This window comes from Petaurus breviceps, unplaced genomic scaffold (genome assembly GCF_028583685.1).
Source record: "Petaurus breviceps papuanus isolate PSGF00001 unplaced genomic scaffold, PetGlider_PUasm1.0 90823, whole genome shotgun sequence".
NCBI classification, from domain to species: domain Eukaryota; kingdom Metazoa; phylum Chordata; class Mammalia; order Diprotodontia; family Petauridae; genus Petaurus; species Petaurus breviceps.
The window spans coordinates 3,038,221-3,055,232 of NW_027187352.1; the positions used below are offsets into that span (position 1 = coordinate 3,038,221).

The following is a 17,012-nucleotide window of genomic DNA, read 5'->3' on the forward strand; positions in this document are numbered from 1 at the left end:
ACCAGCTCTTGGTTTTAATTATTAATTCAATAGTTTTCTTAATTTCAATTTTATTAATCTCTCCTTTTGTCTTCAATATTTCTAACTTGGCATTTAATTGGCGATTTTGAATTTGTTCTTTTTCTAGGTTTTTTAATTGCATGCCCAATTCGTTAAGCTCCCTTTTCTCTAATTTAATCACGTATGCACTCAGGGATATAAAACTTCCCCTAAGAACTGCCTTTAATGCATCCCACAGATTTTGGTATGTTGTCTCATTATTATCATTCTCTTGAATGAAATTATTGATTGTTTCTATAATTTCTTGTTTGACCCACTCATTCTTTAGGATTAAATTGTTTAATTTCCAATTAGTTTTTAGTCTGTCTTTCCCTGGCCCTTTATTGCATATAATTTTTATTGCATCATGATCTGAGAAGGATGCATTTAATATTTCTGCCTTACTGCATAGAATTGTGAGGTTTTTATGTCCTAGAACATGGTCAATTTTTGAGTACGTGCCATGAACCGCTGAGATGAAAGTATATTCCTTTTTATCCCCATTCAGTTTTCTCCAGAGATCTATCATACCTATCCTCTCTAAAATCCTGTTCAACTCCTTAACTTCTTTCTTTTTTATTTTGAGGTTGGGTTTATCAAGTTCAGAGAAGGGGAGTTTAAGGTCTCCCACTAGTATAGTTTTGCTATCTATTTCTTCCTCTAATTCCTTTACCTTCTCCTCTAGGAATCTGGATGCTACACCACTTGGTGCATATATGTTAAGTAATGATATTGCTTCATTCTCGATGGTGCCTTTTAACAGGATATAGTTTCCTTCCATATCTCTTTTAATTAGGTTTGCTTTTGCTTTATCTGAGATAAGGATTGCTACCCCTGCTTTTTTTACTTTAGCTGAGGCATGATATATTTTATTCCAACCTTTTACCTTTACCTTGTGTGTATCCCTCTGTTTCAGATGTGTTTCTTGTAAACAGTATATTGTATGATTATGATTTCTAATCCATTCTGCTGTCTCCGTTTTATGGGAGAGTTCATTCCATTCACATTTACAGTTATGATTGTTATCTGTTTCCTTCCCCCCATCCTATTCCTGCCCCTGTTAATGTTCATGTTTTCCCTCCCTTCTCCCTTCCCCCCCTTAATAGTTTTCCTTTTGACCACTGCCTCCCTCAGTGTTCCCTTTTCAGGCCCCCTCCCTTTTCCTCCCCTTTCCCCTTACTACTTCCCTCCCTACAAAACACTCCCACCCCCCTTTTATAACCCTTTCCCCCTCCTACTGCCTATAGGATATTTTTATACTTAATGAAGTATGCTATTTCTTCTTCACATCAAGAGTGACAGGAACAAATCTCATGCGAAGCTCCTCTCCCTCCCCTCTTTCCCTCTAAAAGGATACTTTTTGTGTTTCTTCTCCATAGAGTCCTATGCTTAACTGGTTGTTATTCCCTCCTTGTACCAGAACCAATGAGGGAAAAGCTCATATGCTTCCCAACTCCCTCCCTTTTTTTCCTCTGCTATACAGTTTTTATGCCTCTATAAGTGGCATAATTTACCCTTTTCCACTTCAACCATTCCCTTTCTTCCATTGCAGTCCCTTTGTAGCCCTTAATAAGATTTTTTTAAATCATCATTTTGTGTATTTTATAGTCATACCATCTATTTGTCTATAACCAGTTTGCTCTTATCAAATAGCAGGGTGTGTGTGTGTTCTCCTTGTTTACCTTTCGAAGTCACTGTTGCATCTCGTAATTGGAGGTTGAATTTTCCATTGAGTTCTGGCTTTTTTATCAAGAAGGTCTGGAACTCTGTTATATCATTGAATGACCATCTCTTTGCCTGGAAGAATATGCTCAGTCTCGCTGGGTATGTGATCCTTGGTTGTAACCCGAGCTCTTTTGCCTTCCGGAAAATTGCATTCCACTGCCTCTGATCTTTCAGTGTAGAGGCTGCCAAATCCTGTGCAATCCCCACTGTGGACCCTTGATATTTGAATTGTTTCTTTCTGGCCGCTTGAAGTATTTTCTCTTTTATCTGGTAGTTCTGAAGTTTGGCCATAACATTTCGAGGACTTTTCAGCTGGGGATCTCTTTCAGCAGGTGTCCGGTGGATTCTCTCAATTTCTATTTTACCCTCAGGTTCTAGTATCTCAGGGCAGTTTTCCTTAACGAGCTCTTGGAGAATGTTGTAAGGGCTCATTTTTTCATCATAATTTTCTGGTAGGCCTATGATTCTTAGATTATCTCTCCTGGATCTGTTTTCCAGGTCAGTTATTTTTTTTTGAGGTATTTTACCTCTTTATCTAATTTTTCATTCTTGTTGTTTTTCTTGGCTAATTCTTGGTTCCTCATAGTTATTTGTTTCCATTTGGTTAATTCTGGTTTTTAGCAAATCATTTTCCTTGGTTAATTTTTGAAGCTCCTTTTCCATATCATACACTTTTCTTTTTAGAGAGATGTTTTCCTCATTATAATGTTTTTCTAATTCTGCTATTTTCTTTTTGAGCGAATTATTCATTTTGTCTTCTATCTCTCTCATTTTGTTTTCAAAGTTCCTTTTGATCTCATCTAGGAGAGCCTTCTGTGCTTGGGACCCATTCCCTGTTGAAGTTTCAGCTTTGGGTGTGGAGTCCACATTGTCTCCCTCTGAGGTTGGTTCCTCCCTCTGAGGATAGGAGGATTCCAGAGTCTTTGTCTTTGTAGTCTGCTTTCTACACATTTTGAGGCAGTGTCCTAGCCACGCCCTTCCTCTAGGATCCCAAGCCTTTACTGTAGAGGGTTTTGCCCTGGGGCAAGAGTTACTATGTTTTCAGGGTCAGAGGGGGGGTTTGGAGCAAGTGAGGTTCACTCTGTCATCCTAGTCTTTGGAGGTCCTGAAAGGGGCTTTTCAAAAAAATTTCTGGGCTATGAAGTGGTAGCCCCAGGAGTGTTTGCTGTCCAGGACAGGGGTCCCTGTATTTGCTTCTTACCTTGCTCTTTCCAGTCCCAGCCCTTTGGTGATAGGCCTCGTAGTGGACCTTGTGGTTGGTGGGAAGACTTGCCCTCTGAGATGATCAGGCCCCTTCCGGGCCTGCCTCTGCCGGCCATGCCTTCCGGGCCTGCCCCTGTGTCTGTCCTCAACAAACATTTCTTAAGCATATAAAATGTACAAAACATATTTTTTACAATTTGCAAAAATGCTAGAGATAAAAAGATTAAAACAAAACAAAGTCCTTGACCTCATACAGTAAAAAAAAAAAAGTCATACACACAAAAAACTATCATGAGCCAGAACAAGGGTTCTCAATCTGGACTCCATGAGCTTATTTTTCAAGTATTTTGAAAACACTTTTGAAATATAATTGGTTTGCTTTGTAATCCTACACATTTTCTTTTATGCTCTTAAAAAACATTTTTTTCCTGAGGTGTCCAAAAGCTTTACCAGACTGCAAAAGAGATCCATGACACAAAAAAGAAATTAAGGCCTCAAGACTGTAGCAAGTTCTGTTATGTATGTGCTACTTGACAGAATATAAAGCTGTCTATTCTAAGAATGTAGCGATAAGAAACTAAAGTCATTTGTTTATAAAATTGCAACTGTTAAGGTCTCACATCTGAGTGTCCTTCAAACTATGATGTCCTTTCTTGTTAATACCACAAAAAAGAGTATTTAAGTTTGCTTCATTTTATTTTTTTAAACTTTGTTGCTTGTAGTTTTTTTATTTTACATCATTCATTTCCACAAGATTTTGAGTTACAAATTTTCTCCCCATTTTTCCCCTATCTAACACCCCAAAACAGCAATCCTACTGAATATCCCCTCGCCCAATCTGCTCTCTCCTACATCTTCCCCCATCCTCCCTTTGACTTTCCAGTAGGGCATATTGGATCTCTATGTTCCAGTGCCTGTATATCTTATTTCCCAGTTGCATGTAATATATATACATATATTATACATTAATTAAATTAATTAGTTTATATATCATACATTAATTAATTATATAAATTAATTAAATAAATATATTTATACATTTGATTTTAAAACCTTGAATTCCAGATTCTTTGCCTTCCTCCCTTGTCACCCACCCTTATTGGGAAGATAAGTAATTCAGTACAGGTTGTACATGTGTAGCTATGTAAAAATTTCCATAGTGGATATATTATGAAAGACTGACTATATTTCCCTCCATCCTATCCCACCCTCACTTGTTCTGTTCTCTACTTTGATCCTGTCCCTTTTCAAAAGTGGGTGCTTCCAACTTCCCTTTCCCCACAACTTGTCCTCCTGTCCAACATGCCGCCTCTCATCCCCTTCCCCCCTAATCTCCTATAGGGTGAGATACCCTATTTAGTGTGCATGTCATTCCCTCCCTAAGCCAAATTCACTGAAAATAAGGTTGACTCATTATCTTTTGCCTTCCTGTTCTTCCCCTCCGTTGTAACAGTTTTCCCTTGCCACTTCTATATGAGATAACTTACTCCATTCCATTTCTCCCTATCTCTTCTCATTACATTCCTCTCTCACCTCAATTTGACATTTTAAGTATCATCCCTTCCTATTCAACTGGTCCTGTACCCTCTATGTATAACTGTACACATATATACACATACTCCCATATATATTCATACCTCCGGAATATCATATTCCAAGCCCTTCGATCCCTCATTATAGAAACTGCCAGATCCTGTGCTATTCTGATTGTATTGCCACAGTATTCAAATTGTTTCTTCCTGGCTGCTTGCAAAATTTTCTCCTTGATCTGGGAACTCTGGAACCTGGCTATAATATTCCTAGTTTTCTTTTTGGGATATTTTTCAAGAGGTGATTGGTGGATTCTTTCAAGCTTTATTTTGCCCTCTGGTTCTAAAACATCAGGGCAATTTTCCTTGAGAATTTCTTGAAGGATTATTTCTAGTTTCTTTTTTTGATCATGGTTTCAGGTAGTCCAATAATTTTTAAATTCCCTCTCCTGGATCTATTTTCCAGGTCAGTGGTTTTTCCCATGAGATATTTCACACTGCCTTCTATTTTTTCATTTGTTTAGATATGTCTAATAGTATTCTGATTTCTCATAAAGTCACTAGCTTCCATTTGCTCCAATCTAATTCTGAGGGAATGATTCTCTTCAGTGAGCTTTTGAGATTCTTTTTCCATATGGCAAATTTGGCTTTTTAAGGCATTCTTCTCCTCATTGGCTTTTTGAGCCTCTTTTGCCATTTTAGTTAGTCTGTTTTTTAAGGTGTTGTTTCCTACAGTCAGGTTGTTGACTCTCATTTTATAATTTTCTTGCATCATTCTCATTTCTCTTCTCAATTTTTCCTCCACTTCTCTTATTTGGTTTTCAAAATCCTTCTTAAGCTTCTATATGGCCTGTAAGCTTCTGGTACAGAAGTTCTGACTTCGCTGTCTTCCTCCTGTTCCATGCTTTGATCCTTTTTGTCCCCCAAAAAGGAGTTCAAAGTTGGGTTTCTGTGCTTGCCTTGCTTCCCTTGTTTGCTCATGTTGCCATTCAATTACTTGCCTTTTGAGCTTTTTGCCACAGTAGAACTCTGCTACCAGACAGGGGAGCTTTGTCCCAAATTGCTGGGGTTTTCTCAGCTGCTGGAGCTGTTAGTTGGGTGCCTTCTCTAACGCCTCCCTATGCTCTGGCAAACTGGTCATGCATCCCAGGACCTCTACCCTAGACAGCAATCCAGATCCAAGCAGGTTAAAGCAAGAGCGATTACCTCTCAGACCGGTTACTTGGTCCCCCTACAATCTGCAGGCCAGGAGCTCTGAAGCAGCCACATAGCTGCAGCTGCAGGGCCTCCACACCTCAGCTGCTTCTTGCCCCGCTAGGGGCAAAGGCCAACCGCACTCCCAAATTCACAGGTCCCAAAGTCCACACTGCACTGACCTCTCACTTTGTCCTTAACATCTGTGGGTTGATAATTTTGCAAACCACCACAGCTGCTGGTGATCTGAAGTCCCTCCAGCCGGCTGCTGGTCAGGCAGCCCTGAGGTTAAAACTACAGGCTCACTTGGGCCTGGGCTCAGCTCCCAGAGTGCTGTGCTGGCTACTTCCTGCCAGCCTGCCATGCTGTTCTCAGTAGGAGCTTAGCTTCTCTGTGTCATTTTGTGGTTCTATAGCTCCAAAGTTTGTTCAGAGTCACCTTTTACATGAATTGGAGGAGGTGGGAGCAGAAGCCGTGTGGAAGTCCTATTTCTCCTCCGCCATCTTGACTCTGCCCCCCCTAAGTTTGCTTCTTTAAGATAAAAAATTCTGTTGTGACCTGTAACAATTTTTATATAAATTCTAAGCTACAGATAACTGTCTACGTTACACTCTTGAGTATGTATAACAGATCATATCTGTTACTGAGAGCTCTGACTACATATCATTATGTTGGTTTGGGGCACCACTTTCCTTGTAATTACATGAAATATTATAATTAACATGTCACTCCAACAGATCTGATCTTAAAAATGCAATGAAAAATTTTCCCTCCCACTTTGGCAACATAAACTGAGATGAATCAAACTGGAGGAAAATAAAAATGCTGGAGAGGTTGTGGAAAAATCAGGTACATTAACGCACTGCTGTTAAGCTTGTGAACTGGCCCAGCAATTCTGGAAGGCAATTTTAAACTATGCCCCAAAAGTCATTAAACTGGGTCTTTTACCTAGTGTTGCCACTACTGCATCTATACCCCAAAGAAATCAAAGAAAGATGAAGAGGACCCACATGTACAAAAATATTTACAGAAACTCTTTGCGGTGGCAAAGCATTTGAAACCGAATGGGTGCTCATCAACAAATGGGGAATGGCTGAACAAATTGTGTTATATGATGAATGTAATGGAACAAGGAAGACTATATAAGTCATAGCTTATAAATTGGTTTTATTTAAGTTAATAATGCTCAGTGATGGGCTTTGATGCAACAATCATAAAACTGAGTTTTAGTTCAGTGTCTGTCTCTAATGGTCTGTTTCTTCTATCATATAGGGAGTATATATTTCCCCGATAATAAGACCTATCCCGAAAATAAGCCCTCCCCTTACTGTGTAAGATTCCTCTAAAATAAGCCCTCCCCCGAAAATAAGCCCTATTGAGATTGCTACTGTAGTGAGGGTGATCCCCTGCGCTACACGCTACATTATGGTACCCTCTGTATGCACCGTCCCCCCCCCCCAGTGAAATACATGCCACGCTCTGAGCTGCATCCAATCAGAGCTGCAGCAGTGAGCACGTCATCCTGTTCTTCCCCAGTGATTTGCTTATTGAATAAAGGTACATTTTTTGTTCACATTTACCTGTTTATTAAAATTGCTGTCAATGTTCATTAAAATAAGCCCTCCCCTGAAAATAAGCCCTCTGGTGTTTTTCTGTCCAAAAAAAAAAAAATTAGTAAGACAGTGTCTTATTATCGGGGAAACACGGTAGCTTAAAATGAATTACATGTGTTAGGGCTTTAAAAAGTATAAAGCATTATAGAAATTTAATAACGTATTAAACACTTAGTGATTGTTTCAATCATGGTAAAGCTGTAGCTCTGTACATCTCCCATGTACTTACCATAAAAAACTTTACTAGTATACAAACATATAAATATATCCTCACCGGACTGTAAGCCCTACCTTTTGTACTAAGCACCTCTGAAAACAGAATCTCTTCTGAGAAGTGGTTATTCAGACTGTCTGAAGACCTCCAATAAAGGGGAAACTCGTTTTGTCTCATGGCAACTTACTCTAAAATGTGCATCTTTTCAACTTTCACTAACTGCTACTAGTTCTCCCCTCTGTGACCTCTAAGTCTCTTCTTATAATATTTTTATAATAAGCATCTTCTCTTCTTCAGGCTAAATATCCCTAGTTCCTTCAACTTATCCTCATAAAACAGGGTGGTTGTTCTTGGTTATTTCCTCAACCTACTCCCTTCCCATGAGCTATTCCTCCATCACATCATGCCTAGATTATTACAATAGCATTCTGGTGGGACTTCCTGCCTTAAGTCTGTCCTCATTCTCATCTATTCTCCATTTACTTACTTAAGTGATTTCCTTAAAATGAAAATCTGAATATGTCACCCCTCCCTTAAATAAACTCCAGTGGCCTTCCTACTGCTTCCAGAAGCAAACACAGAATGCTCTGTTTGGCATTAAAGGCTCTTCATACTCTAGAGCTCCTTCCTACCTTTCTAGTCTTATATTTTATTCCCCAGTATGCACTCTTTGATCCAGTGATCCCGGCTGTTCCACAAACAAGATTGGCTCTGAGCATTTTCTCTGGCTGTTACCCATGCCTGGAATGTTCTCTCTTCTCCACTCCAATTATTGACCAACCTGGCTTCCTTTAAGTCGCAATCAAAATGCCACCTTCTATGGAAAGCCTTCTTAATTCTGGTGCCTTCCCTCTGTTAATTATTTCCAATTTATCCTATATATAACTTGCTTTGTATAAATTTGTTGTCTTAATCCCCATTAGATTGTAAGCTCCATGAGGGCAGGGACTGTCTTTTACCTCTTTTTTTACCCCTGGTGCTAAGCACTGAGTCTGGCACATAATAAATATATAATGAATTGAATTGATGCAGGTCACAAAACCTTCATGCCTCAGCATGGTCTTCTTACTATGGTTGAAAAATCTATTCTGTGACACCAATCCTATTAGGAGGAACCTCATCACACTTAGCTACATGCATACATATTCTTACATACATATTCTATCACTGTAACTATTTGAAGTCCTTCCATTTTGACAGAATGTCAACTTAGACTCTTATTGATATAATCTTTGAGAAATCATAGTCACTTCCAGAACAGGAGGAATAACTGGATAGGGCCTTTTGTTAGAAGTCTGTAACCATAACATCCTATATAAATGTGAAATAATTATGATGACCATTTTTATTCTTTTCTAGGATAAGAATTCTCAGGTGTCTTCCTAGGAACAAAGAAAACACACCTCTGTATGTAGTGATAAAACAGAAAGAATACCGACCTTGGAACCATAACAAACCTGTGTTGGGGTCACATCTTTTCCACTTACAAGATTTATGACCTTTAGCAAGTAATTTAACCTCTGAGCCAGTTTCCTCTTCCATAAAATGGCATTAATAACACAGTAAACAACCACAAGGTTGTTGTGAGGTGTAATATCAAGGTAAATTATTATTATTACCTGCACCAGATTTCAAACTGGACTCCTCCTCCAGGCACCAGCCCGCACACTGAGAAGGCACTGAGCAAAAGCCTCTGCACTGGGACTTCCGGTGGAAGCAAGAGAGAATGAAGGTATTTGTGGTTGAAGACAGGGTCAGGGACACACAGTGTGGTTGCTGAACGAAAAGACTTTAGAGTGATTCCTTTGGAAAAGAAGAACAATTCAATGTGATACAGTTTAATAACTCTTTTGGGAATACCATATACATGCCAGCTGCAGGCCAGGTCTTATGGGGAGGCAGACAACGAATCAGGTAATTCTTGCCAAGTTACTGCACCTATATGGATCTCAAACGCTTCCTCTGTAAAATAAAGAAGCTGGACTTAAAGATATCTAAGGTCTCTCCTTGCATGAATATTCTAAATTTTAACATTTCTTTCAGCTCTGACATTGTATGTTTTTGATTTCTTTCTAGCTCTTACATTTAAGTTTGAAGGTCTTTAATAACTCTGGTGTTCTTTACTTTATGGCCTTTCAAGTCTAACATTCTATGGCAAGCTATAAAGGATATTAAATTATGTAGTTAACAAGGTAAACAATCATATCTGGAGTTCAAGAGAAGAAAATTAAATGCCATCACTCAGAAACCTCTCCTCTTTTAAGATTCACTCTATCCAAATTTATTATGCAACCCAGTGGCACTTGTCTATCAGCCCATAGGTCATTCTCCTTCCTTCCTTGCATTAGAACATCTGAATGTAAAATCTTTTAAAAAATTGTTCCCCTGTTGTCACATTAGGAGTAAAAATAAAGGTATGATATTTTGTTTGAAGGTTGGATGGAAGGCCCTAAAGACAGTCATTTTGTCTCTAAGCAAATCTAGATAATGAAAGTTCAACTGCTATCTCTTCCAAAAAGCCATCTTTCATTTTTCAAAGTGAAAGGAACTTTACCTTTATCTGAACTCCAAGGCACTTTGGAAATTATCATATCTATGTCAGGGTATTTATTACATCCTAATTACTGAGTATTTGTCTTATCTCAAGGGTAAAGACCATTTCTTTTGCATTTCTGTAACCCTGCCTTACTTTCATGCCCCCCATCCCATAGAATAGAGATAATTATATTTAAAGACATTTAAACTGGAGAATGAATGAGGAAAAGTTTGTATGATATATTACACCTACCACTTTCAGGTAACTTAGTTCCTTTTAATGTACTGTCCTTTGAGTCTTGAACAGGAAAGCAGTATTGGACATAACAGTCTGCTTCTCCCCAGACTGTTGACTGGAGTGGGATAAGTCCTTTAATTTTTTCCACATGGATCTCAAATTGGTGCTCTATCAGTCCATCTCCCTGACCATCTTTCTGCTAAGGAGAAACAGAAATATTCTTATAGGATGAGAAAAGTAACTTAAGCAACCATTTTCTTTTTTCTAATGCTGTAAGAACCATGGATTGATAACATATGAAGAAAAAAAGGTAATTCACAGCAAAAAAAAAACCCCAAAACCCAGGCACTTTGTTTTTTGTGTAAAGACACATACTGGGCAGAGGAAGTATACTGATTTAGTTAAGTACCTATGTCATTTCTGTGGGAAGGATGGCCTGTAAAACCTTGCTGACTGGTAGATTCCTATTATTTGCTTCCAAGGCCATCATAGCCTTTTGAGATAGCAGAAGTGCAGGAGAAAATGTGGTGATGAAAAAAAGGCAAATAAGGATCTGGCCAAGATTTATGCTGGGCAATTAATGTAACCTTGTGGAAAAAAAGACATAGAAGAGGACTAACAAAAACTGGCTGGGGAAATACTCACTTGTCAAACCCATCCTTCAAGTGCCTCAAATGTTACCTTCCTTTCCCTCTTGTGAAACATTATACTGCTTTGCATGCACCTATTTTATGTTTACTTAAACATTATTTTGTATTATATATACTTGTACCTTATCTTATCTACATCTTCTAGATTTTAAGATCTTATATAGGGCCCATATCATATTTATATTGCTATTATCCTCAGCACAAAGAAAGACCTTCATGTAATGAATAATGTAGTATAGCAGAAAGTGCATGACATATTAAAGACAGAAGTATTCTTATCCTAGCTCCAGGACTCATAAGCTTTGTTAACAATGTATGCACTCAAGATTAAGAGGGAGGTGGGAAATAGGGAAAGAATCTTTACAACCTATGTCTCTGACAAAGGACTCATTTCTAAAATATACAGAGAATTGAGTCAAATTTATAAGAATACAAGTCATTCCCCAATTGATAAATGGTCAAAGAATATGAACAGGCAGTTTTTAGAGAAAGAAATTAAAGCTATCTATAAGCACATGAAGAAATGCTCTAAATCACTACTGATTAGAGAAATGCAAATCAAAACAACTCTGAGGTACCACATCTCACCAGTCAGATTGGCTAAGATGACAAAACAGCAAAGTGACAAATGCTGGAGAGGATGTGGGCAAATTGGAACACTAATGCATTGCTGGTGGAGTTGTGAACTGATCCAGCCTTTCTGGAGAGCAATCTGGAATTATGCCCAAAGGGCTATAAAAATACTTTCATACCTTTTGATCTAGCAATACCACTCCTAGGGTTATATCCCAAAGAGATCATGTACAAAAATGTTTATAGCATATCTTTTTGTGGTGGCAAAGAATTGGAAATTAAGGGGGTGTCCATCAAATGGGGAATGGCTGAACAAGTTGTGGTATATGCATGTTATGGAATACTATTGTGCTATAAGAAATGAGGTCTTCATATTTACCTGGAGAGGCTTATACAAACTGATGCTGAGTGAGAAGAGTAGAACCAGGAAAAATTTGTGCACAATTACAGACACAACGTATGTGTGATGACCAACTTTGATAGACTGGACTCTTCTCAGCAATGCCATGATATACCGTGTTTCCCCGATAATAAGACCTATCCCGAAAATAAGCCCTCCCCTTACTGTGTAAGATTCCTCTAAAATAAGCCCTCCCCTGAAAATAAGCCCTATTGAGATTGCTACTGTAGTGAAGGTGATCCCCTGCGCTACACGCACCATCCCCCCCCAGGTGAAACGCACACCGCGCTCCGAGCTGCATCCAATCAGAGCTGCAGCAGTGAGCGCGTCATCCTGTTCTTCCCCAGTGATTTGCTTGCTGGTACATTTTTTTGTTCACATTTACCTGTTTATTAAAATTGCTGTCAATGTTCATTAAAATAAGCCCTCCCCTGAAAATAAGCCCTCTGGTGTTTTTCTGTCCAAAAAAAAAAAAATTAGTAAGACAGTGTCTTATTATCGGGGAAACACAGTAAATCAATCCCAAAAGACTCATGATGGAGAGAAATATGTGCATCCAGAGAAAGAACTAGAAAGAACTAAGTTTGTATCCAGGTGGAAGCAAAATACCTGATCTTTTTCCTTCTCTTATTTGGTTTTATGTCCTCTTTACCATTTTTCATTCCATCTAATACAATCCATCTTTATAACCTGACTAATGTATAATGTGAAAGTATTTATAGATCCTATACTTGACTATATACCGCCATGGGGGGGAGGGGAGGGAGGGGGACAAAATGTGAAACTCAAGGAATTGTGGAATTGAATCCTGTAAACTAAAAGGAAACAAATTAATTAAAAAAAAATTAAAGTGAAAAAAAAAACCCAACAACAATGTATGCGCTAATTCACTTCCCCTCTCTGACTCTAGGTTTTCTCAGTTATAAAACGGAGTGAAAACAGTATACTACTGATCTCAATAACTAAAGTTAGGAATTTATTTGTAAACCTCAAAGTGTTACAAAAATATGAATTGAAACATTTATAACTTAAACTTCTGAAGGATATATGATTTTGAGTGTGTCATACTCCCTCCATTGATACCCATAATAAGCTCTCTTTCATTTAGATGGGCCTCCAAGAGTTGCTCTGGACCAAAAAACTGATCACCTTGCAACCAACATATGATAATGCTCTACACAAAAATTTAGTTAGGTTGCTCCTTGGAGGAAATGTACATTGTCTGTCACTGTGCATAACTGAAGCCTCTTCAGTTTGCTGGCTATTGGTGAATGACACAGAGGCACTGTGTAGATTTTAGAGCAGGATCATTATCATTATAATAAGCTGGAGTCAGTTCGGAGGAAATAGGCAACCCAAATGACTTGGGGACTTGAAACTATATATTGGGAGACTGGATATTGTTTATAAGGATATTTAGCTTTGGGGTACGGAGCTTGAAACCATACCTTACAAGAATGGTTGATGGAAATGAAGACTTGGGGGGAGGGGTGGAGCCAAGATGGTGGCGTAGAAGCAGGAAAACTCCCATGGCCACCTCAAATACCTATAAAAAATGACTCTAAACAAACTTTAGGGCTACAGAACCCACAAAGTTAGAGAGAAACAAATCTCCCGCTGAAGACAGCCCGGCAGGCCAGTTTCATCGCAGCATGCTGGTAGCCAAGCCCAACCCTGCCTGAGCCTGTGGTTTTAACCTCAGGATGGCCCAACCAGCCACGGCTAGAAGGACTTCAGGAAAGTAAACTGCCAGCAACTGTGACGGTTTCCAGAATTATCAACCCATAGATGCCAAAGAAAGACAAAGTGAAAGGTTAGTGTAGACTTTCGGAACAGGGAGTCCGGGAATGCAGACTGGCCTCTGCCCCGCTGAGGGAGAAGTGGCTTAAGTGCAGCAGCCACAGCTGTTTGTGTGCTTCAGAGCTTCTGGCCTGCAGAGTGTAGGGGAACCAAGCAACCATTCTGAGGGGTAATCGCTTTTGCTTTAACCTGCTTGAATCTAGATTGCTGTCTAGGGTAGAGGTCCTAGGGTGTGTGACCAGTGAGCCAGAGCCAGTGGAGGCTTCAGAGAGGGCAGCCAACTAATAGCTCTGGCAGCTGTGAAAACCCCAGCAATTTGGGACAAAGCTCTCCTCTCTTGGAAGCAGAGTTCTACTGCGGCAAAAAGCTCAAAAGTCAAGTAACTGAGTGGTAATGTAAGTAAGCAAAGCAAACAAAGCAAGTGCAGCAATCTGACTTTAGATTCCTATTTTGGGGACAAAAAGGATCAAAGCATGGAACAGGAGGAAGACAACGAAGTGAGAACTCCTGTACCAGAAGCTTCCAAGAAAAATATGAAGTGGTTACAGGTCATAAAGGATCTTAAGAAGGATTCTGAAAACCAGATAAGAGAAGTGGAAGAAAAATTGGCAAGAGAAATGAGAATGATGCAAGAAAATCATGAAAAGAGTCAACAATCTGACTGAAGAAAATAACACCTTAAAAATAGACTAACTCAAATGGCAAAAAGAGGCTCAAAAAAGCCAATGAGGAGAAGAATGCCTTAAAAAGCCGAATTTGCCATATGGAAAAAGAATCTTAAAAGCTCACTGAAGAGAATCACTCTATCAGAATTACACTGGAGCAAATGGAAGCTAGTGACTTTATGAGAAATCAAGATACTATTAAACAGATCCAAACAAATGAAAAAATAGAAGGCAATGTGAAATATCACACTGGGCAAACCACTGACCTGGAAAATAGATCCAGGAGAGAGAATTTAAAAATTATTGGGCTAGCTGAAAGCCATGATCAAAGTAAGAACCTAGAAATCATCCTCCAAGAAATTCTCAAGGAAAACTGCCCTGATGTTTCAGAACCAGAGGTCGAAAGAATCCACTAATCACCTCCTGAAAAAGACCCCAAAAAGAAAACTCCTAGGAATATTATAGCCAGGTTCTAGAGTTCCCAGATCAAGGAGAAAATATTACAAGCAGCCAAGAAGAAACAATTTGAATTTTGTGGAAACACAATCAGGATAAAACAAGATCTGGCAGTTTCTACACTGAGGGATTGAAGAGCTTGGAATATGATATTCCGGAAGTCAAAGGAGCTGGGATTGAAACCAAGAATTACCTACCCAGCAAAACTGAGTATCATTATTTCAGGGGAAAATATGGTAATTCAATGGAATAGAGGACTGTCAAGCATTCTTGATGAACTATTTACATTCCTATATGGAAAAAAGATAATTGTAACTTATGAAACTTTTCTCAGTATGAGAATAGTTGAAGGGAATATAAATATATATATATGTATATACACATATATATGTCTATATAGGAGGGTATATGTGCATATGAATATGTGAGTGTGTGTATATATGTGTACCGGTATACACAGACAAGAGGGCATAGGACCAATTGAATAGGAAGGGATTATACTTAAAAGGTGAAATTGAGAGGTGAGAGAGGAATATAATGAGAGGAGATGGGGAGAGACAGAAGGGGGCAAATTATCTCATATAGAAGAGGTCAGAGAAAACTGTTACGATGGAGGGGAAGAATAGGAAGACAAAAGAGGATGAGTCAACCTTACTCTCATTGAATTTGGCTTAGGGAGGGAATGACATACACACTAAACAGGGTATCTCACCCTACAGGAGAGTAGTGGGGAAGGGGATGAGAGGAGGGATGATGGAGGTGAGGGCAGGTTGGGGGGGAGGGAAGTTAGAAGCACACACTTTTGAAAAGGGACAGGGTCAAAGTAGAGAATAGAACAAGTGGGGGGCAGGTAGGATGCAGGGAAATATAGTCAGTCTTTCATGATATATCCACTATGGAAATGTTTTGCACAGCTACACATGTACAACCTATATTGAATTGCCTATCTTCCCAATAAAGGTGGGTGACAAGGGAGGAAGGGAAAGAATCTGGAATTCAAAGTTTTAAAATCAAATGTTTAAAAAAATACATATTATCATTTTTTTTTACATGCAACCAGGAAATAAGATATACAGGCATTGGGGTATAGAGAAACATCTTGCCCTACTGGAAAGTCAGAGGGGGAATGGGGGAGGATATAGGAGAGAGCAGATTGGGGGAGGCGGGAATGCAGTGGGATTGCTGTTTTGGGTGGTGGGTAGGAGAAAGACAGGGAAAAAACTTGCAACTCAAAATCTTGTGGAAATGAATGCTGTAAACTAAAAATAAACAAAATTTAATTAAAAAAAAAAAAGACTTAGGGACATATATATTATAGCTGTCTTAAAAGTACCTAAATAGCTGTTATGGGAAAAAGGGAGAACTGATCTGTATGTTCTCAAAGAGGAGGACTAGGGCCAGCTGGGAAGAAGAGAATTATAGGAAGCAGATTGTGGCCAATATTAGGGAGAGATTCTTAATAATCAGTGTTATTCAAAAGAGGAATACGCTGTCTCACTGAGCTCTTCAAGTAGAGGTTGGCTAACCACTTATAAGGGAATTACTGAATAGGGGTATGATTTAAACTGGGTAACCTTAAAATTTTGATCAAGATTCTGTGATTCTAGCATGTTAAACAATACAGTTAAGGTTATATAATAGTCCAATAAAGCAAAAGCAAATCCTATCTGTAGGTTTCACATATCAGCAGGACAAGCTTCTGTTAGGTTATGTGTCATTTCAGTAATCAGGAGGGGGGTTATTACACATTATAATTTATAGACTGAGGTTAGTAACACCTGCTGTTGTCACCACACAAATTCAAAGCATTCAGGGTACTAGAGTCCCATTCAAAGTCATGACAGAAATATAATGATGGTCTAATTCACTGATCACAGTCATGGCAGACATGAGTGCCAGTTTTGTGCTTCTATTTGGGTAAGAATGTAATGAAGTAGAAAGAGGATCAGACTTGGGAGTCTGAAGTCTTGAGTTTTCATCCCAGTTTTACTACTAAGCTTTACTTTTGCTGAATCACCTAATTATTCTGAACTTTGGTTTTCTCAGCTGTAAAATGTGGATAATACTTGAATTATTTGTATGGGGTGACCCAGTTTTCTATCTTTAAAATGGAGATGATAATTTTTGAACAACCTATACAGCACAAGATTGTGGCAAATTGCATAAAGAAATGAAAAA

At 38.8% G+C, this 17,012-nt stretch overlaps 1 protein-coding gene across 1 annotated transcript in view; it reads right to left on the reverse strand.

Moving 5' to 3' along the window:
* Positions 1-17,012, reverse strand: part of C2CD3 (C2 domain containing 3 centriole elongation regulator) — a 183,250-nt gene that overhangs the window by 81,232 nt on the left and 85,006 nt on the right. Inside the window, exons 17-18 of the mRNA XM_069070830.1 lie at positions 10,306-10,489; positions 9,137-9,320 (exon numbers count right to left, since the gene is read on the reverse strand). Of these exons, the coding sequence (XP_068926931.1) occupies positions 9,137-9,320; positions 10,306-10,489 (368 nt within the window). The remainder of the gene's footprint in view (positions 1-9,136; positions 9,321-10,305; positions 10,490-17,012) is intronic.